The sequence below is a fragment of the Symphalangus syndactylus genome, chromosome 13 (genome assembly GCF_028878055.3).
Source record: "Symphalangus syndactylus isolate Jambi chromosome 13, NHGRI_mSymSyn1-v2.1_pri, whole genome shotgun sequence".
Taxonomy (NCBI): domain Eukaryota; kingdom Metazoa; phylum Chordata; class Mammalia; order Primates; family Hylobatidae; genus Symphalangus; species Symphalangus syndactylus.
In genome coordinates, this window is record NC_072435.2 from 81361387 (window position 1) to 81385276 (window position 23890).

Sequence of the window (23890 nt, forward strand, 5' to 3'; positions counted from 1 at the left end):
ACAAGTCTCTAGAAGTTTCAAACTTTTCCACATTTTCCTTTTTTCTTCTGAGCTCTCCAAACTGTTCCAAGCTCTGTCTGTTACCCAGTTCCAAAGTCGCTTCCACATTTTTCGGTATCTTTTCAGCAATGCCCCAATCTTGGTGGTACCAATTTCTGTATTAGTTTGTTTCATGCTGCTGATAAAGACATACCTGAAACTGGGAAGAAAAAGAGGTTTAGTTGGACTTACAGTTCCACATGACTGGGGAGGCCTCATAATCATGGCAGGAGGCAAAAGCCACTTCTTAACAGGTGGTGGCAAGAGAAAAATGAGGAAGAGGCAAAAGCGGAAACCCCTGATAAACCCATCAGATCTTGTGAATCTTATTCACCATCATGAGAATAGCATGGAAAAGACCGGCCCCCGTGATTCAATAACCTCCCCTGGGTCACAACCACAACACGTGGGAATTCTGGGAGATACAATTCAAGTTGAGATTTGGGTGGAGACATAGCCAAACCATATCATCACACAATAAGCCATCTGCAGGCTGAGGAGCAAGGAGAGCCAGTCCAAGTTCCAAAACTGAAGAACATGGAGTCCAATGTTCTAAGGCAGGAAGCATCCAGCACAGGAGAAAGATGTAGCCTGGGAGGCTAGGCTAGTCTCTCTTTTCACTTTTTTTCTGTCTTCTGACATTCTAGCCCTGCTGGCAGCTGATTAGATTGTGCCCACCTAGATTAAGGGTGGGTCTGCCTTTCACAACTCACTGACTCAAATGTTAATTTCGTTTGGCAACACTCTCATAGACAAACACAGGATTAGAACTTTGTATCCTTCTGTCCAATCAAGTTGACACTCAGTATTAACCATCACAAGTCCACCACTTGTCAACTTGAACCCATACACATCTCCTGAGATTATACATAATCTTCAAATAAAGAAAATAATAAGTTCATAATAATACCTGACATAATACAACTATCCTTCATGCAACCAGAAATGTACCATTCCCCAACCCAAATACTATTATAGGAAGTCAACAATACTTAAATGCTGATGTGAAATCAATAAATCTTACATTACATGATAAAAAAGAAAGGAAATTAAACGAAGATATTTTCTTAGTACAAGCATATACATGCACAAAGATGTTTTTAACAAAAGGAGTAGGAAATACTCATGACAATTACAATCCTCATTTCTGGAGTTGCTCCTCATTTCTGCAGCTGGTCACATGGTCATAGCTGGTATTGATGACTACTTTCTTCTACTACCCATTCTGAATACGCTTTGCCTTCAGCAAGCACCTCAGCAGGTCATGGTTTTTTCCTGATGGAGTGACCTAAACCTTCATATCTGAAGGGTCCAAGCCATTTGTAGTCCTGCCTTGATTGGGCTGTCATAGTTTCCCATTGACCTTAATCACAGGGCATGATAATAATATGAGATTCCCTAATGGATCTCCTGTATTCCATGCGTACTCTTCCTTACCTCTGTTATGGAGTAGTAGACTGATTTCTTCTTGATAGCCCAGGTCAATCACCCCAGCCAACACTGTATCTCTCATCTTAGCCTGTTGACTTAAATGCAGAAGGAGCCCAAAATGTCCAGGTGGTAATCTTAACTTACAGTTTAATGGAATCATTGTTGTGTCTCCTGATGGCAGCGTTCCTCTCTCTGGAACTAAGACCTCTAGGCCAGCAAAACATAATGTTGTGGGAACAGGAAGCAAAAATTTTGCTGGTGGATCACTGGGGGTGATGGTGAGTGGTGCCACTTACACTTCCACCTCTTGATTCCTGGATAAATCCTGGCTATAGGAGAAACTCAGTATTATACATTGGATGCTGATTCAGAGCATCAGCCTTCTAGAAAACTTTGCCCCAACCTGCTAAGTATTGTCACCTAGCTGGCATTGTAATTGTGACTTCAAAAGGCCATTCCACCATTCTGTCAATCAAGCTGCTTCAGGATGAAGGGGAACATGGTAAGACCAGTGAATTCCATGAGCATAAACCCACTGCTGCACTTCTTTAGTGAGTGCCTTGATCAGAGGCAATGCTGTGTGGAATACCATGATGGTGGATAAGGCATTCTGTGAGTCCACAGGTGGTAGTCTTGGCAGAAGCACTACATGCAGGATAGGCAAACCTATATCTAGAATAAGTGTTTATTCCAATAAGGACACACCGCTGCCCTTTCCATGATGGAAGAGGTCCAATATAATTAACCTGCCACCAGGTAGTTGGCTTATCACTCCAAGGAATGGTGCTATATCGAAGGCTCAGTGTTGATCGCTGCTGCTGGCAAATTGGGCACTCAGCAGTGGATGTAGCCAGGTCAACCTCGGTGAGTGGAAGTCCGTGTTGCTGGGCCCATGCATAACCTCTATCCCTGCCACCATGGCCACTGTGTTCATGGCCCATCGGGCAATGACAGGGGTGGCTGGGCAAAGAGGCTGATTGGTGTCCACAGAATGGGTCATTCTATCCACTTGATTATTAAAATCCTCCTCTGCTGAGGTCACCCATTGAGGAGCACTCTCAAGGGTTACAAATATTTTGACATCTGACATGCACCTTCTTAGTTTATTACTACTTTTATGTATAGAAGTTATTTTGTAATACAAGCAAACAAACTCATTGTATTCATATCTTAGTTGAATTCCTTTTTAAAATTAGACCTAGATGAGAACAGAGCTTAGAAGGAAGACCACACAAAGTAGAAGAGGCTTAGTAATAAAAATATGGTGTAAGATGAAAAGGCACTGATTATTTGAGAAAAGAAAATTAATGTTGGTATAGTTGTGGCAGCAGGTGGAATGCCCTGGTTGAAAGGAGTAGCATTTGTATGTTGGGTATGTAGTCAAATCCTGGCATAGATGTAGTACTTAGTTAACACGAGTTTTTAATGAATCAGAATAGAGGGATTTACTCAATGGAATAAAAAAGCACAGAAAACAACCTTAGTATCTCTTAGAGTTGTAAAGGGCCCAAGAGACTTTTTCTTTTTTTAATTCATTTAAGAGTTGTACCTAGATATAGCCAACCTCGAGGCAAAGTGAGGAAACCCTGGTGGACTTGCTGAAGGTTTAGGAAGCAGCCCCAAATTCTGGACTATGCGATCAAAAGAGCAAGGTCAAACTGTGAGTCCAGAATGGCACATTTGGAAGTCTCCTTAAAATATCTAAGGACAGACATTGGTCATCATTAAGTATCACTATATAGTATGGTCTTGTCTGATGAGAGGATGCCGGTTGGAATGAGCGTGAGTTCTATATTCAGCAAGGAAAATAGGAATTTCCCTGGAAAATTACCCTGAAAACATTCCTATTTACTCAAAAACTCCATAGTATTAATGATTTATGTATATAAGTTTAAACAATAATGTGTATGGGTAAATGGATTATTTGTATAAGTGTGTAAAAATAATATATATAAAATACATTTATATATACAAATACAAACATATTTCTGAATCTTTAAACACTAAAAATATTCGAACATTAAGAATAAAGTGAAATGGAGACTACTGGGAGCAAATTTACAGCTCTTAACGCACTGTCGTTCCAGGTCGTGCTCATTGAAATGATTAACTCATTTAGCTAGGCCTCTCTCTCTCTCTTTCTCTGTCATCTTCTTTCCATTTTTCTTTTTTTCTTTCTACTTGATCCCCTACTCTACTCCTGCCTAGACAGGCTCTGAAGTTCTCCTTGCTGTGTTCTGTTACGCTAGAGGGCCATAGCTAAGATTCCCTCACCAAGCATGAACCATAGTGCCAGTGCTATGCTGCCATGTCACCTGTTTATCTCATTTTCGCTTTTGTTTCTGCCTATTTTTCCTTCTCCCCCCTCTGCATTTTGTCTCCTGTTGTATCTATTAATAAATATTCTGGCTTTAGTTATAGAGATTGCTTTGTTTTACCAAATCCAACATATTTCCTGTGTCTGGGCAAGCAGTTGTACTGACTATTCTGGGTAATTTATTTGTATTATTTTAACCCCTAGTAACTAACTCCAGCTTTTATCACACACTTTTTTAATGTTTTCTTCATATTTTTAGCTTTTCTATTCTGTCTTGATTACTGTAGAAAATAGGCAACGTATATTTTCACACTGGAAATTATCAAATAGAGCATTTAAGAAATACCTGAAAATATGTGAAGTGCTATAATAGCAACAACAGAAATAACATAAAGTATCCCCCCAACTGTACTTCAATCTGGTTATAAAAACATGTCAGAGCACACACACGCATGTGCACACACACACATGCACGCACACACACACACCAGCACCATGAATTCAATTGGTATCAAGACATTGCAAACAGAGTTTCATGTCTAGTGCTGTAACAATGGCTGATGTTTGGAGTTATGTATTCTACTCAAAATTAATAGGCATGAAAGAAAAAAGGAGGGACTTATTAACTGAAGGAAAGATATATTCAAATCAATATGTTACCCCATGAAGCTATCTTCCCAGCGTGAGCATAATTAAAAACACAATTATGGTTTTCCATTACCATAAAATATTTTTGGGTAACAAAATTAAAGTATTTAATTTTTAGAATAAGCTTATGTGTTCAGTACGAAAATACATTTTCAAAAGAAATTATACATTAAATCACGTCTATAAATAATGCATATGTTTTCTAAGCATTCAACTTAAAGAAAAATGGTAAAAAGAGAATAGCATTTAGTTGATGTGAATAGGTTACCATTTGTTTCTCTGTGATCCAAGGGGAAATAACCAGAGGAAGTATGTGTTTTAACATAGTTTTAGCATTCCATATCTAAGGAAACAAACATGGTTTTTGTGGGTAAGAAAACAATAGTAGTGAAATATTAAAAAAAGACACTTGAACAGTTCCTGAATAGTGAATTTTGCTCCCAAGATGCATCCTGGCACACTATAGATGGTAAGGAACAATAATGAATTGACTTTTACTGTCATTGATTTGTTGCTATGGTGACTTTTTGGGATGACAGAAGTCAGCATAGTCAAAGTGATTCTAATGTGGGAGTCTGTGATCCAAACCAGAGACAAATGAACATTGCACAGAAATTAGGGACCTCATTTTAATCTCTTATAGATGCTGTTTATTATAGTATTATGTTTGTTTTGATAGCTTTTTTGTTGTTGTTCACAGAAATTTACAAATTCACCATGAATCCACTCTGAAATATTCAAGAGCTAGTGTTCATCTAGCACAACTGATAACACTAGGAAACAATGCCTAAAATAGCTTTTGGAACATAGAATGGAGAATATTTATTACAAGAATTGAATGAAGTCTGGGGGGTGACAACTTAGTGACAATTTGCCCTGTTGCTGTGCATGAAGCTTGCATATTGAGGCCTTGTTCAGTTGCTCAGCTACAGAAAGCACCAAAAAGAACATGCTGATATATAAAAGAAAAAAGGAAAAAAATGTGCTCTAAACAAATAAGGCCAATTATCTGGAAATATCCCCCCGTTGTCCTAAGGTATAACATTGCCGAATGTGACAGGCTGTTGGTCCTGTCTCATGGGATGTGGTGCAAAGAGTAGACAACTGAAATGCTTGCTTAATATCTTCATTTTAAAAAGTCTACATTATATAGCCTCCATGTCACTAGAGAATGGAGACATTATGTAGCTCATTACAGTTTGTGCAGCATACTGTCTAGGGACCCCTTGCCCAGTGGGAGCTCTTAGTAGCAGAATCCTTGGCAGGCATTTTTCTGCAGGGAAAGTATTTCTGTTGGAAACATTGTGAACCATGCATAAACACTTCATAAGAACCCCCTTTCAGAAATGTCACAAAATGGACAACAGCACAGTATAATAAAAATCCACTGGCCTGAGAACCAGAAGACAGTATTTCTAAGTCTGGCAATGTCATTAAACAGTCTAGGTGACCTTAGGTTGGCCTCACTTTCCTCAGTTGCATAATGAAGGCTTTGGATTAAACCATCTCTAAGCAATTTCACCTCAAAAATCTTACGATTCTTTTTAGCATCGCTGTGTCTTTCTTTCCCCAGAGAGTGATTCCTTGGACTAACTGGAAATAAGGTAAAGGTTTATACTGAAAAAGGAATTGGTAGGCGACAATTCATTTGTATTACTGTATTTCTTCAGAGACAATCCGGAACATATCTTTTTTGTCAAATGTGAGATTTATTTAAAAGAGATTTAGTGCAACACAGATCAACCACAATTTAGCCATCTTCAGGGAAAAGAGAAAATAAACACAGCACAGTTGTGAGTAGTAAGCGGCATATTGTAAGTTTCAGCACAAAATGATCCAACAGAAAGTCTAATATAAGTATCAAACTATTACATATGATATGATATCTATTTACAACTTGTCTCTCCATAAAATACATTTCTATTGGGGTTTATTCATTATAAAAATTAGTGGTATGGGAAAAAATGGAAGAGTTTTTACAAATCCAAAGTTAATTTGGATTTTTCAATGGTAAAATAATTCTAACATGTTTTATTGATTTATACTTTTATGGGTTTTTTTTGCATTTTACTCTTTGTCAAGAAGAATACCTTTTATTTATCAGTGCCAATGGAAAATGACAAGAAAATTATTTTCAAAGAGTATATCATATATTCATATGTCTATAATCACATACAACCTACAATTGTTTCAAAGACAACTCAGTCTCAATCTACCCACGAATGAACTCAAATTATCCTTCCCAAGCATCCTCTTCCTTATGTGCCCTTTAATGGTGTCATTACCTACCTGTCATCTAGTCAGAAGCTTCATTTAGTCATAAGCCTCTCCTTTTGCTCCATTGCCATCTAAATAATTGACAACCTAAGGCCAATTTTAACTCTTTTACAAATTTTAAATATATCATCTCCTCTTCATTCATAGGGGCATTGATTTACTCTAGACATTCATACTTTCTCATCTGAAATAATTAAGGCCTTTATCTAGCTGATCTTTCTGCCCCTGGACTCAACCTTCTCTCATTGATTCTAAGTACTGCTACCACATTGTTTCAAAATATAAAATGATCATGCCACTATTTGGCTTAAAAGTGTTTGATGGCTTACTATTTCCTTCAGGATGCGATTCAGTTTTATAGTACTGTCCACAGGGTTCTGTATGTTCTGTCTGCTCCTCTCCACTGTCCTTTCCTCACTTCCTGTCATTTCCTCACAAGTATCTGCACTCTAGTTACAATAATCCAGAAATCCTCACCAGCTTGTGAGTACAAATAAAATCACAGAGACACGATTGAGGATGGGCTGTACTAGATAACAATAATCATTGATGGTTAGAACAGAATGGACTCATACACAGAGTGAATTATATCTGAGCTACATCCTGTATCAACATATCCTGGCTTATCACCACAATGTTCCTTGCCAAGTCTTCCTGCTCAGCTACATGGTTGTCTCATTATCTGATTATTGGCTTTCATTCATGTTCAGAAGACTTATTTCTCTGGTAGCTTATGAGCAATATGAATCTCTAGAATCTAAGATTGGCAAGTTGCAAAAAGAGAAGGAATATTCAACACCTGTCCAGGATCTATGTCTTCCCGGAATAATTGAGAGAAGAGATGTTTACCACAGTTAGTAAAAATTCTACTCATGTTGAACAGAGGTGTAGCTCTCCCGTGGACCCCAAAAAAGAAGAATGTGAGAGAAAGCTCCCAAGCACATGGCTCAAGCATGGAAGTTTAGTACTGAGGTGATTTTTCACTCAACAACTATTTCTGAGCATCAACTATTTGTAAAATATTGTCCTAGGAACTGAGGACAATATTCCCTGCTCTCAAAAAGCTAACATTTACTAATAGGATAAAAATAAAGCAATAACTATAATGTCAGGTAGTGGTGAGCATTACATAGAAAAATAATTTTGGGCAAGGGTTTAGAACCTGGTAGGGTAAAAAACAAGGCATTTATTTCTGAGGAGGTGGTTAGAAAATGAAGTGTGAAATTAATTTTCCTGCAGTATATGAAGTATTGTACCAGAGTATTAAAAGATATGTAAAATTTTATTGATAAATCTATCCTTTAAAAGGAATACATTTTAGGATGTCATCACTTTGATGTGAATCATGTAAATGTTGATAATATTCTGTGTATTATACATTTAGTGTTTCAAGAGATTCACTTCATTGCCTTTTTGCCATGTATATTATGTGGTCTATTTGCAACTGTTTTTTAAAAAATGGTATTAAAAGAATAGTTATGTAGAGAAACATTAGTGGATGTTAATTGTCTCCCCACCCGTATTTATGGGTGTTAGCGCAACTGCTTTGCTAGTTGCAAAGCTGTATTATCAGAGTAAAAGTGCATTTGTATACTGTATGGGAACTAAAAATTAAGAAGAAAACCGTTTTCTTTTTTTTTTTTTTTTTTTTTTTTTGAGATGGAGTCTTGCTCTGTCGCCCAGGCTGGAGTGCAGTGGCGCAATCTCGGCTGACTGCAAGCTCCGCCTCCCGGGTTCACGCCATTCTCCTGCCTCAGCCTCTCCGAGTAGCTGGGACTACAGGCGCCCGCCACCACGCCCGGCTAATTTTTTTTTTTTTTTTGTATTTTTAGTAGAGACGGGGTTTCACCGTGGTCTCGATCTCCTGACCTCGTGATCCGCCTGCCTCGGCCTCCCAAAGTGCTGGGATTACAAGCGTGAGCCACCGTGCCCGGCCCATTTTCTTATAACAAAAAAAAGCAAAAGAAAGAGAAGGCTGAGCAAATGAAATTTGAGCAGATGACTGAATAAAGTAAGGAAGTCCTATAAGACTATTTGGGGTGGCTGGATTTTGTTTGGAATGAAAAGGAAGTATATATTTCTGAAACAGAAGTAATCTTTGAGTGTTTGAAGGATGGTTGTAAGGCCAGTGTAACCTGAGTAGAATAGGTCACAGTAAAGAAAATAGTAAGAGAGGTAGTGAGGAACTACGTGATACTGGGTCTGATAGATGTTGGTTAAGATTTTGGGTTTTGTTCTAAGTTATAAGGATGTGTGTGTAATACTTTTTAATATCTGAAAAGCCATGCACTCTCACAATTTCTATTTCAAAATATCTATACATCCTTTCATATAGTTTATTTTTTATTTATTTTTAAATGTTTTCTGTTTTGTTCTTTCTTAAAAAGTTATGGACAGTTTCTTTTACTGTGCAGAAGCTCTTTAGTTCAATTAGACCCCATTTGTCAATTTTGGCTTTTGTTGCAATTGCTTTTGGTGTTTTAGTCATGAAGTCTTTGCCCATGCCTATGTCCTGAATGGTATTGCCTAGATTTTCTTTAAGGGTTTTTATGGTTTTAGGTTTTACATTTAAATCTTTAATCCATCTTAAGTTAATTTTTGTATAAGGTGTAAGGAAGGGGTCCAGTTTCAGTTTTCTGCATATGGCTAGCCAGTTTTCCCAACACCATTTATTAAATAGGGAATCCTTTCCCCATTGTTTGTTTTTGTCAGGTTTGTCAAAGATCAGATGATTGTAGATATGTTATGTTATTTCTGAGGCCTCTTTTCTGTTCCTATATATCTGTTTTGGTACCAGTACCATGCTATCATCAGAGTGAACAGGCAACCTACAGAATGGGAGAAAATTGTTTCAATCTATCCATTTCACAAAAGGGTAATATCCAGAATCTACAAGGAACTTAAACAAATTTGCAAGAAAAAAAACAAACAACCACATCAAAAGGTGGGCAAAGAATATGAACAGACACTTTTCAAAAGAATACATTTATGCAGCCAACACACATAAATTAGCCGGGCGCGGTGGCGGACGCCTGTAGTCCCAGCTACTCGGAGAGGCTGAGGCAGGAGAATGGCGTGAACCCGGGAGGCGGAGCTTGCAGTGAGCCGAGATTGCGCCACTGCACTCCAGCCTGGGCGACAGAGCGAGACTCCGTCTCAAAAAAAAAAAAAAAAAAAAAAGAAAAAGCTCGTAATCACTGGTCATTAGAGAAATGCAAAGCAAAACCACAATGAGATACCATCTCATGACAGTTAGAATGATGATCATTAAAAAGTCAAGAAACAACAGATGCTGGAGAGGACATGGAGAAATAGGAATGCTTTTACACTGTTGGTGGGAGTGTAAATTAGTTCAACCATTATGGAAGACAGTGTGGCAATTCCTCAAGGATATAATACCATTTGACCCAGCAATTCCATTACTGGGTATATACCCAAAATATTATAAATCGTTCTACTATAAAGACGCATGCACAAGTATGTTTATTGCAGCACTATTCACAATAGCAAAGACTTGGACCCAACCCAAATGCCCATCAATGTTAGACTGCATAAAGAAAATGTGGCACATATACACCACAGAATACTATGCAGCCATAAAAAAGAATGAGTTCATGTCTTTTGCAAGGACATGGATGAAGCTGGAAACCATCCTCAGCAAACTAACACAGGAACAGAAAACCAAACACTGCATATTCTCAATTATAAGGGAGTTGAACAGTGAGAACATATGGGCACAGGGAGAGGAACATCATACACCGGGGTCTTTTGGGGGTGGGAAGCAAGGGGAGGAATAGCATTAGGAGAAATACCTAATGTAGATGACGGGTTGAGGGGTGCAGCAAACCCCTATGGCACATGTATACCTATGTAACAAACCTGCACATCTGCACATGTATCCCAGAACTTAAAGTATAGTAATAAAAAAGTTATGGATATGTAATAGTTGTACATATTTGTGGGGTATATGTGACATTTTGATATAAGCAATATATAATAATTCAATTAGTGTAACTGGAGTATCCATTACCTCAATTATTTATCATTTCTTTGTGTTAGGAACATTCCAATTCCACTCTTTTAGTTTTGCAAAATATATGATAAAATATTTTTAACTATAGTCACTTTAATGTGCTACTGTGCAATAGATATTATTTCTATCTAGATGTATTTTTGTATTCATTTGTCATACCCTCTTTACCCTCCTCTCCCATTACATTTCCAAGTTTCTGATAACCATCATTCTACTCTCTATTTCCCTGAGTTCAGTTTTTCTTTTAGCTCCCACATATGAGTGAGAACGAGATACTTGTTTTCCTATGCCTGGTTTGATTCACTTTACATAAGGTCCTCCAGTTTCATCCATGTCGTTGTTAATGACAGGACTTTATTGTTTCTTATGGCTGAATAATATTTTATTGTGTATATATGCCACATTTTCTTTATCCATTGAACCGTTGATGGACACTTAGGTTGATTCCATATCTTGGCTATTGTGACTAGTGCTGCAGTAAACATGAGAGTCCAGGTATCTCTTCCATACACTGATTTCTTTTCTATTGGATATATACCCAGCAATGGGATTCCTGGGTAGTTCTAGCTTCAGTATTTTGAAGAACCTCAATACTGTTCTCCATAGTAACTACAACTTAATTTTCCAGTTATTCTATATTTCTGTTAAAATTGTATCTTTTTGTATCTTTTAATTTTTTCTCATTTCAGTTATTTTGTTGCTTCTGTAAAATATTCTTTGATTTCTTGATCATATGTTCAATACATTCTAATGCTTATACTATTTCTAGTATTTAATTAACTTATTTTACAATTCCACCATATAGTCTATAAGTAATGATAAATTGGTCTCTTCTTCATCAGAATTTATCACTTATTTTGACTTGGCTCTCGGTTTGGAAGTTGTTGGTGTACAGATATGCTTCTGATTTTTGTACATTGATTTTTGTATCCTGAAACTTTGCTGAAGTTGTTTATCAGATCTAGGAGCTTTTAGGCTGAGACTATGGGAAGCACAACGGAGTTCACAGTAGGCACAAAAATAATAAACTACCTAGGAATACAGCTAAACAGGGAGGTGAAAGATCTCTACAATGAAAGTTACGAAACACTGCTCAAAGAAATCAGAGATTACACAGACAAATGGGAAAACATTCCATGCTTGTGGATATGAAGAATCAATAATACTGCCCAAAGCAATTTACAGATTTATTGCTATTCCTATCAAACTAACAATGATACTCTTCACAAAAATAGAAAAAAAAAACTATTTTAAAATTCATATGGAACCAAAAAAGAGCTTGAATAGCCAAGGCAACCCTAAGCAAAAAGAACAAAGTTGGCAGCATCACATTACCCAACCTCAAACTATATTATGAGTGTACAGTAATTAAAACATGGTACTGGTACAAAAACGGACATATAGACCAACAGAACAGAACAGAACCCAGAAATAAGGCCGAATACCTACAAACATCTGTACTTCAACAAAGTACAAAAACAAGCAGTGGGGAAAGGTGCTTCAATAAATGGTGTTGGGATAACTGGCTAGCCGCATGTAGAAGACTGAAATTGGAGCCCTTCCTTATAGCATATACAGAAATCAACTCAAGATGAATTAAAGACTTAAATGTAAAACCTGAAACTATAAAAACTGTGGATGGTAACCTAGGAAACACCATTCTGGACACAGGCCCTGGCAAAGATTTCATAACAAAGATGCCAAAAGCAATTGCAACAAAAACAAAAATTGACAAGTGGGACCTAACTAAAGAGCTTCTTCTGCACAGCAAAAGAAACTATCAACAGAGTAACCAGACAACCTACAGAATAGTGGAAAATATTGTATTTGCGAACTATCTATCTAGCAAAAGTCTAATATCTAGAATCTATAAGGAACTTAAACAAATTTAAAAGCAGAAAACAAGAAACTCCGTTAAAAAGTAGGCAAAGGACACAAACAGACACTTTTCAAGAGACGACATATACAGAGCCAACAAGCATATGGGAAAATGCTCAACATCCCTAATCATTAGAGAAATGAAAATCAAAACCGCAATGGAATACCATCTCATATTAAAAGGGCCAACTATGTTAATAGGGCTACTATTAAAAGGGCCAAAAATAACAGATGCTGGAGTTGTTGCAGAGAAAAGGGAACACTTATACACTACTGGTGGGAGTGTAAATGAGTTCAACCGTTGTGGAAAGCAGTGTGGTGATTCCTCAAGGACCTAAAAGTAGAACTTATTTTGCCGTCTTTTTCCTTTATGGCTTAAAATCTTCAACTTATATGTCTATATTATAGCAATTGTAAGTATTATTGTCTTGTTCTTATTTCATCGAGGTGCACTTTAGATTTAAGCCATTTCATATGTTTCATATGTTTGCTGATGGTTTCTAATGCATACTCTTCTTTATGTCAAATATTGTAGTAAAAGAGATTTAATACTAACATAGATGAATCACAGTTTAGGCATCTTCAGGTAAAAGACAAAGAAACCTCAGCTAAATTATAAATGGCATATTTTAAGTTCAATGCAAAGTTATCAAACAGAAAGCCTAATATAAGTATAAAGCTATTAAAATTATGTGAAATACATGTAAACGCTTCCTTTTCCTCTTCTGTTTATAATTGTTTAAGTAATGTTGAAAAATATTTTGAAAAGCATTTCTTATTTTATTGTATTTTTATTAAAAGATGTATCCTCTATCTGTTAACACATTGAAAAAGTATTAAAGGTTTATTTGTGGGCAATTATATATTCAGATTTTGTGTCTGTTCTATAAACATAGTACAATAACATGTACATGTTATAGATTGAGCTTGTTGAGTTTTTCTATTAAAATTGTTCATGTCTTTCTCCTCCTCTATCCCATTGGTTGAACTGTCAACTCTCAGGAAAACATCTTAAAATTTTCTATTATGTTTATTGATTTAGCAATTTCTCTGTTTATTTCTAAAGTGTTTTGTTTTGTTTATGTCTTGTCCTGCTGATTATCTTGATGGGTTGCCCTATTATTAAAATTATTCATCTTTTTACCATTTAAGCTTTTGTCCTTAAATGACATTATATCAAATTGAAAATTAATAACCGTATTTTTGCCTATCATTTATTTTCAAGTCACATTTTGCCATTTTGCTTTAGGTGTGTTTCTCCTTGGTAGATTTTACAGTTTGTATTTGTTTAGTCAAAACTGAGTCTTTATCTTTGAATAGCATATTATTTACCCACTCTTTTTCATAGGTGATGTAGTTGATTTCATTTTTTTGATAACATGTATTTGTTCCCATATTTTAAAATGCACTATAAACTTATTATTTATTTATTTTTTCTTTCCTGGGAAAATATTGGCTGATTGATTGGGTTTTCTAAAGTTCTATTTATCTGTACAAATATTGCTTCTCACAAACACAATATTCTCTTCTATTTGGGATTAATCAAAATTTTGAATATACAATTATAATATAGAATTGTAAGTGTATTGTCTTGTTCTTAATTTCATTCGGGGCACTTTAGATTTTAGCCATTTCATAGAAGGTTTGCTGATAGTTTCTAAGGAATTATCTGTTTATGTCAAATATTATGTTAAAAGAGATTTAGTATTAACATATATGATGGTACAAAACATATTTTTTCATGCCATATTCATAAAGTTTATGTATATATTCATTTATAAACTTTATAAATTTATATTTCTCATAAACACTATTTCTCATACTCAGTGTATTCCACCTTGAGATATTTCATCTTATTTAATTTTCATTTGGGTGGAGCAGGTCTTCTAGTAATTATCACCCAGAAAACTCAGGAGTGATATACTTTCTGAATAATTTTACATTATATTGTACCTACTTTTAGCCCTTAAATATGTATGATATATTGGCTGAGTGTAAATATTAATGTTGTAGTACTTTTCTCTCATGTTTCTGTAAATATTCTTTACTTTTTTCTAGATTCTAATACTGCAATGAGAATTCTAATACCAGTCTATGTAGTTTTTCCAGAGTGACAGGTTTAGTTCAAGCCTAGCAATTCTTTCGTGACCATATATACCTCTAAACGATGACAATTTACTCACACTCTTTCTTGAAAACCCAAAGCCACAATGAGCTTGGACTTCTCCAGATTCATTAGTTAATTCACAGTTTAACTATACTTTTTTATACTTTTTTTGTTTGTTTAGAAAGGTAGAAGGATAAGGAATAATGAGCACATGCTTGGGCTACCTTCCTAGATTCTTTCTAAAGTATATTTTTAAAAATCCTGACAGTCAAAACCTATTGTTTAATTTACCATTTAAGAAGAATAATTTAGAAGAAAACAAAACTCAATTTATTTACTTGTAATGATTTATATAAAAAAATAAACATGTAGTTTTATCTTCCCTTTTCCTGTAAAATGTCACATAATGTACCAAGTGAAATAAGAAAACAATAAAAATGTTAAAAACTGAAAGGAAAGAATCCGAAATACGTTCAACTGCCCACACAAGAAATATCCTAATTCTTGGTGCTTCAGTAGAAATATTTTAAAATAAAAAAAAAGTTGCCTTGGACATTTCTTTTAAAAATAAATTTATTAGGAAGGAAAGAATAAAAGCAGTATCCTTGAATAATAACAACTTCCTAAGATTTGAGTAAATGAGGCAGAAACACAAAACCTCAATGTATAATTGTCAACATTTCATAACATGAATATTGTGATGGGCTGTTAACCATTTTCCCCCCACTGGTCTCAGATATTAACATTACCATCAGAATACTTAGGATTTTTTTTTGTTTTTTTTATGAAGCATTAATGCATTTTGATATCACTAGCCAAATACAAAAGAAAGCAGAGCATAATGTGGCTAATCAGGCAGGAGGAATTTAAATACCAATGTCAGCATCTAGAGAATTAGATTTTTGTTCTGAAATGGCTGCAAGTCTTAGGCAAATAATAAACAGCAAACTCAGAGAAATGCTGAGGGATTGAAAGTCATAGCTTTATAATACATCTTTTATTTTATGCTATTCTTTTGAAAAGTGACTTAAATATAGAATTGCAGAAGAAAATAAAAATGATGTTCCTTGACACAAAGGTATGTTTCTGTATATCTTTTAACTCGATGGAGAGCTCTTGAAGTATATCATAACATCTCTGTATTAACAGAAGCTTCACATTACCTGAAAGTTCCTGCCTCTGGCATTCACCAGAGACACAAAGACATTATGAGAGGAAAGCTACCCTTCCCTTTATCTAATAACAGTTCCCTTGAGAGAATCCCAAAGGCACTAAGGCATGCTTTCTAGTATCACAGGAAGAACCAGAAATTGCCTTTCCTTTTCTTTTTTAACTCCATTCTCTGCAACAATAACCAAGTATAGTTTTTCTCTTGTCACCCTAAAGTAACCTTTGGCCCTTCAGTCTTCTCTGATATATGACAGGATAAAAATACCTACAAAAATGTCAAGTGACCTTTTTTTTTTTTTTTTTTCCATTGCAGATCAGAATTCTCTCAAATAATCACACAACTACCTCATGCTCAAACAGAAATTAGTGATGGTAGGCTACAAGCAAAATTTTTAAAATTGCCAGTTGACATGCAGAAGCAATCACTGCCTTATAGCATACTTCATTCTCAACATGTTTGATTAAGTAATAATATTTATATATCTTGGAAGGAGCTGGAAGAAAGGTGGAGATAAATTACTATTATCCTGTTGTTCTATTTATCCTATTTATTTATATAAATTACTATATTATCCTATCGTTTTAAATTACTATTATCCTATTGTTTATCTGAGGCCCAGAGGGTTTAAGTCATTTATTTCACAAGAACACAGTTACAATTAGTGATCTAAAACACTAAAAAAAGATGCTAAAATATTATATTATTAACATGGGAAATATGAATATGCAAAATATGTGTGCCCCAGGGAAATTTAGTACTTAGATTTAGTGCTAAAATTTCAACTAAGTTCTCAATTAACTCTGTTTTTCATTTATTTCTAAGTTCCAAGAGGACGCTGGATCTTAACTTTAACCTTAACCATTATTCTCAAGCATCTAGACCTATCGTCTCTTTATCATTATATTTAATTTAACTGACTCTTAAGTGCCTGCAGGGCATAGGCCTCTAAAGAGTTATGACAAGAGCACAGTATCTAGGAGGCATATAACGGTTTGTTTAACTCATCATTTAAAGCTATCCCTCCAATCACCCTCTTTTTTTTTATTATTATACTTTAAGTTCCAAGGTACATGTGCAGAACGTGCAGGTTTGTTACATAGGTATACATGTGCCATGGTGGTTTGCTTCTCCCATCAACCCGTCATCTACATTAGGTATTTCTCCTAATGCTATCCTTCCCTTAGCCCCCCACCCCTTGACAGATCCCTGTGTGTGATATTCTCCTCCCTGTGACCATGTGCCAATCACCCTCTTAACCACATTGAAACTTCGTCTCTATTGATACTTCTATCTACCTACCATATAATGTCAGAAAGAAACGAATATGTCCTTCTTTCAAAGCTGACCCTGAGCTTTCATTTGTTCCCTTTCAAAACATCACTTCCCTTATTATTAAATCTTCTTTTAAATTTTATCACTATATTCCTTTCTACTGACTCTTTCCACTCTGACATCATAGAGCTAAAGTTCTCATATTTTTTCAAATTATTTTGCTTTCTTGATTCTGCATAAGCAACTTTCTCTCTTAACCCACGATTCTATTTAATACTTTGACACTACGTTTTCAGTAAGCATTCCTAAATGCTTATGTAAGTTATTCATAGCCCTTAAAAGGCCCTTTTAAAGCCAGGTGCAGTGGCTCATGCCTGTAATCCCAGCACTTTGGGATGCCGAGGCAGGTGGATCACCTGAGCTCAGGAGTTAGAGACCAGCCTGGCCAACATGGTGAAACTCTGTCTCTACCCAAAATACAAAATTAGCTGGTTGTGGTGGTACTCGCCTGTAGTCCCAGCTACTCGGGAGGCTGAGACAGGAGAATCGCTTGAACCTGGGAGGCGGAGGCTGCAGTGAGCTGTGATCGCACCACTGCACTCTAGCCTGGGCAAGGCAGAGTGAGACTCCATCTAAAAACAACAGCAACAACAGCTACGAGGCCCTTTTAAATTACTCTTATTTACCTGGGAAACGTTTCATGTTTTCTCATTCTAAAAATAGGTCACCTCCTTAAATGTAGTCTTAAATTCCTTGGGCAAACTTAGTTGCTACTATTTCTGTGCTTCTTCAATATGCTATAAATTTTACATTTCTTGCATATTCTTGTAATTATTAGTTTACTTTTATGTCTTACTCATAGACACTGAAGTTTCACATGTATTCGACGTATTTATTTCAAATTGCAAGGTGAATAGGATATTGCCAGCTTTAGAGATTGTGTAAAATATGTTCAATGAAGGAAATGAAAAAGGGGAAAACAGGTAATGTGTTGATGTAAGTGAGAGTTCAATGAAATATTGTGTGAATCATGGAAGGACAGAAGAATTGGGCAATGTTATATGTACAAAACTAAGGGAGAGAAAATAAGGTTGTAAAATTACTGAAAAAGAGGATCTTGAAGATATTGGCCAAAAAAAGGAACTGTAATCTTGGAATGCCACGATTTTTGTTCCAAAAAATTGACAGAAAAGATCAGTAAATAAATTATTTTTAAATATTCTCAAATGGGTAGAAAGGAAGTTGTCATGCATACATTATCCCCAATTGAAAGTAAACTTGACAAAAACTCTGTTGTATCTTTGTAAATGCCATGTATATGTTATAATAATATTGACAGATGTGAATATGTATACATATGCCTCATACACTGCTAAATATTTTACACACTATTTTAAAAGACAAAAGTATATCCCAGAATTAAGCTATTCACCTAATGTACTGGCAGATATTCTAATCTTTTAAAATCTCTTTTATTATTAAAAATAGGATTACACGAAGCCTGCTGCTCAGATGAATTTTACAAAGATATGTTTTCATTAAAACTAGCTTTTATAAGTATCTGCCTTCTTTCTTTCTTTTATTTCTCCTGAGTATGAGGCCTTGAAATTTGTGGTTGCTGTTTTTTTGCTTGGTATCATCTTATGCCCTTTGCCCCTGTGAGGAATGATGTGGATTTATTCTTCTTACAAAGACTCAATTAGCACACTGTCTCTGAATCCTTCTAATTTTCCTTGTACATTAAGTTATAGATTAAAGGATTACAGAGACAATTCTTCCTTTAGAAAGAGACAAGAGTAGAGGCCAAGATACCTGCTCACTGTCACAGCATTCACTCAGCAAAAGCTGTGGTGGCAGAGAATGTTAGCTATGTTCCCAAAATCCATTCTCTCCTTCCTTAGTTTCAGAAATCCAGGTTGAGGAGGTAGTGGCATTGTACTCAGATTTAAGAACAATACATTTTCTAGATTTACATACTGATATAAATGACGTATGTTTAAGTTTTGACTAATGAGATGTAAGTTGAAGTTGTTGGTTGCACCTTTGGGAAAAACTTTATAAACAGACTTGATGACTTGTGCATGCTCTTCATAGGAACCATGCTTGGAGATCCAGGAGTTATCTTGAAAGAATGAGGAAAAATGCCCTACTTTAAAGTATGTATACTCCCAGAGATGAATACAGTCAAATTAATATTTTTAAAATTAATTAAAATATTTTTGTCTGGTATGGTTCTGAATGCATATTTAAGTACATTTTCTTATCTTATTTTTTATTTGAAAGGATGCTTTTTAATTGCTTTTTACAATTATGGACAATATTTACCTGGTTTTAGAATCTTAGCTGATATTCTTTGAACATTTTTCCTTTTATTATCAACTACTTTAAAATGTTTAAATGAGTTTTTAATGCATTATTTAGGCATGATTGCATTTTATTCTAGGGGCTACCTATCTACTCATGCTTTATGCATGCTTCAGAACTGTATGTCCATGAAGCATACATTCATGCTTTCCTTTTCTTTTTGAGTAGAGAGGACTATTTTCTTTCTTTCTTTTTTTTCCTTCTTGTAAGGAATATTGAAATTTGTTGGCAACTTCCTTTTACTACTTCTCTCCCTCTCCATATCATCTAATTTGAATGTCTTACTCCTATTCAATTCCTGTAAATCAAACATTAAGCTTATTCTACTTTACTTATATTCATCTCCTGTGATTTTTGATATTTATGTTCATCGTGTCAGAATATACAATCATTCCATTTGATATTGACTATTACTTAGTCTTAAAATATAGGCAAACACATATTTAATTATGACCAACACTGCTTACATTGACGTTTCTCTAATCATTTGGTTGCCTAAAGGGTAAAACTCATTAGAACAATATTTCTGAAATTCTCCACGTTTATAGCAGTTTGTCTGTCACCTCTACACTTGAATCATCTTTGGCTAGTTATAAAATTCTTGGCTTATATTTTATATCCCTGGTTATCTAAAATATATTACTCCATTGTTTCTGGCAAAAAGATGTTTGCTGTCAAAGATTTAGTAGCAGTCTCCGTTTTCCTTATAAGTAGTTACATCATTTTTGCCTTAATGCCTTTTTTAAAAATTCTCTTAAGTTCAGTAGTCTTACTAGAACTGGTGTTATTTCTGGCCATTATAGGTCACATACATGGCACGACCTATCAATATGTAGTTTCTTATTTCAGATTTTTAAACATTTATTTATTTTATATTTGTTTTTCTCCTTTACTTTGGTATTCTTCTAGTATTTGCCTATCTTCTGTATTTTTTTACTTCTTCTTGAATTAACTTCCTCCCTTCCCCTCCCCTCCTCTCCCCTTCCCTTCCCTTCCTTTCCTTTTTTTCTTTCTTTCATATTAAAAAAATCCCCATTCCATCTTCTAATTATCTTAATTGGTTGTCTGTTGTTTTAAGTCACTCTTGTGTTTCTTCAAGTTTTACCTTCACTTGTGAAATATTTTTCTAAAAGAAATTTTTTTGGATTACTTTTTTTTCCTCAAATCTTTTTTTATGGTCAATTTGTCATTGAGTTTTTCTAATTCTGATTTATGTTGTTCTTTTATATCCTCTATCACTTTTTACATTTAGTTAATTGAAAAGTAGAGGGTTTTATTTTTCCTGCTGTTGGGATGCTATTCTGTTCCTTATTCTCTTTTCTTTATGATAATGTCATAGAGAATATGACTAAAATCCTTGTAAAGTTCTATTACCCTAGTTTATCTGTAGAGGGGATTCTTCCACCTAAATCCCATATAATATATTTGTGGTTGTCTCAGTACCTGCAATCATCTGTTTGCAATGCTGATTTCCCTGTCTTCTCAAGCTCTTTGTCTTTTTGTAATATCTCAGACTTAGTTCATTTCTTTTGCTACTTTTCCAATTTATATACTATATGTATGTTGTAGATTCATATTTCTTCAGAACTGTATGTCCATGAAGCATACATTCATCTACCAGCCCTTATAAAACCAAACTGTGAGCTTTCTGTCAAGTTCAAGTATATTATAATATATTATCTCCAGCTGGCATGTTTGCATACAATCTTGGTCTCAAAATTTCATCATTTTAAATTGTTTTGTCACCAAATAAATCCAGATTCAACAGTCTGTTGCTATAAAGAGTGTTGCAGCTTATTGTGGATATTTAATTTAAGTGCTGTATTGCAAGAACCATTGATAAGAGGAAAGTTGTAAGGTGAAAAATAACATATGTTAACTTTTGTAGAAGATAATTTGGCCTGAATTGACCACTTGTTTGCCAGAAAGGCACCACATTGACTTTAGAATAACAATGAAATTGGCATCCTTGCTATAATCCTAAATACTAAGATAACATGTTGATTAATTACTGATATCAACATTTCTTCTGGACATTACTCTTTTCAATATCACATTTTTAGTTTGCTTAATATAAATAGTTGCGAGACAAAAATACTCCATTTGCAAAGTTTTTGGAAGATTTCCATAGAAATATATACTGGAAATTACCATAAGACTAGAGAGTATATATCTTTGATACTTGCCATGGATTTAGAAATTTCATTATATTTCAGCATTTGCTTATCAGTTATTTAGTATGTATTGAGGAAAGAAACTACATAGGTGTGTTTAAGTACTTTTAATTCATTTAAAATTAGCCTATTATTTGCATTATTAAAAGTAATTTTATGAGAAATTTTATTCAAACTAATTTCTACAACAATGGAAAGCCCCAGGTACCTATTAAGTAAGAAATATTCTCTACCTTGAAATGCTTGTGTTATATATTCTATTACTGCATCTTCCGCTGAAAAAACCTTTTAGCTTTTCAACCAGGTAATGTCTCATTTCCAAGACAATTCTAATGAGAATTTTAGTAAAATAGAGGGTAGCAGCCTGTCATTTGACACTTATCCTGAGGGGAGCAACACCTGCCTGAATTACATTTAGTATCAGTTAATAGACTCTTTCTCTACACTTTTCAAATGGCTCTATGTTTAGAAAAATATTTCCTAAGAGAAGCATTTCCTGTACTCAAGTCATATTATATGTAATACATAAATTATAATTTACAGTGTTTACTAAAAGATGACAATGTTCCTATGAAAAAGTTAAAATGATTACAGTTTATTGTCTTTCATCCTCCTGTTATGTGGCCCCTCAGCAATTTTTCCTTTTTTAACATTTAATATTAGAATATGTATTTTCAAGGTAATTTGTTATTTTGTTTCTTGGTAATTTGTTATTTTGTTTCTTTTTGCTATCAGTTATGAATCTGAAATGATTTGGCCACATACTGTGAGAAAAGTTTTGATGCAACTACCTGTAAAGTTTACATTAAGTTGGAACCATTGAAGCATGTGTGACTGATTGCTAATGAGACATGTGCTGGCACCATCATATATTGGCTTCTTTTTGTGCATTGTTTCATTTTGCTTCCCCTTTTCCTACAGTGTGTGAATGGCTAGAAGGTAGAGACTATTAGATGCTTTTTGCAATCCTGCTATTTCTGCTACAATTTTAGGTGACATATGAAGTAGTCAGTCCTCTTTCACCTCCTGTACTTGATCACTAATTTCTCCATAACTAACATAGATCTTTTAAAAATATAAATGGAATTTACTATGCATGTGTTTATGTGTGCACATATATAAAATATTTTGGTGCTTCTAAACTTATATATTGCATGTATTCTTCTGAATAACTTAAAATTATTGCACATAAGGTTTGTGAGAGATGTATTTATATATTAGGCTAATTTTATTTTTCCCAAGTGAAGAGCAATTTTCTATAATAATTATTTATCTTTTTCATAGACAATGTCATACCAACCTAAGAAAACTCAAATTGTAAAATATTCCATTGAATTACAGATAACCTTTCTTCTCACTTAAAACTACTTAGAATAGTTAGAAGAGAATAGTTAGGTGTTTATAGAAATTCTACCTTTTAAAAATAAATTGTATTATAATTCATTTATAATTTATATTAGTTTATATCAGAATTCTCTATTTTTTAAAATGTTTTATATATCTGTCTCAATAACTCCTTTATTCATTACATATTGTGTGTTATATTTTTATGGTTTGTGCTTAGAAAAATTTATACAACTTTCCAAATTCCACCAGAAAGTGATTGCTCACCATTTTAAGATTTTTTTTATGTCTGTCAGTGAGGATCGACATTTTCTTTGTATTTTATTTTTTCATATAGAACTTTCATCTTTTCTTTTGAGAACTGTTCCTCACTATTTCATGGTTTGGCTGGATTCCATGGTTATTTTTATTCAAAACTTTTTGGTTATTAATTTCTTTCTTTTTTGGTTGGTGGGGCAAAATAAGCTTTCTTTCTTTTTCTTTTTCTTTTTTATTTATTATACTTTAAGTTCCGGGATACATGTGCAGAACGTGCAAATTCTACAAAGAACTTAAACAAATTTACAAGAAAAAAACAAACAACCCCATCAGAGAGTGGGCAAAGGATATAAACAGAAACTTCTCAAAAGAAGACATTTATGCAGCCAACAGACATATGGTTATTAATTTCTAAAGAAGCTATTGTCTTGACTTTTTTCTTTTCTTAAAGTAAGAAATCAGTTAAAAGGAAATTTCCTTTTGAATTTTTATAGTGTGTATATTTGTTGGTTATTTTGTTCATAGAGTCAAATTGTAATTTTTAGTTGTGTTTTTGCCACACAATCTGAAAAGTGTA

At 34.4% G+C, this 23890-nt stretch overlaps 1 protein-coding gene across 13 annotated transcripts in view; it reads right to left on the reverse strand.

Annotated features, from left to right (window-relative positions):
- Positions 1-23890, reverse strand: part of MGAT4C (MGAT4 family member C) — a 265451-nt gene that overhangs the window by 89714 nt on the left and 151847 nt on the right. For 5 of the 13 annotated variants that reach the window (XM_055235454.2, XM_063615132.1, XM_055235453.2 and 2 more), the window contains one exon: positions 1615-1799. The exons of 5 other annotated variants lie outside the window; for them this stretch is intronic. In XM_055235454.2, coding sequence (XP_055091429.1) covers positions 1615-1630 — 16 coding nt within the window. In that variant the 5' untranslated portion in view covers positions 1631-1799. Of the gene's footprint in view, positions 1-1476; positions 1594-1614; positions 1800-23890 lie in introns of those variants that run through there. 3 more of the 13 variants (XM_055235455.2, XM_055235452.2, XM_055235461.2) reach the window with 2 other exon arrangements.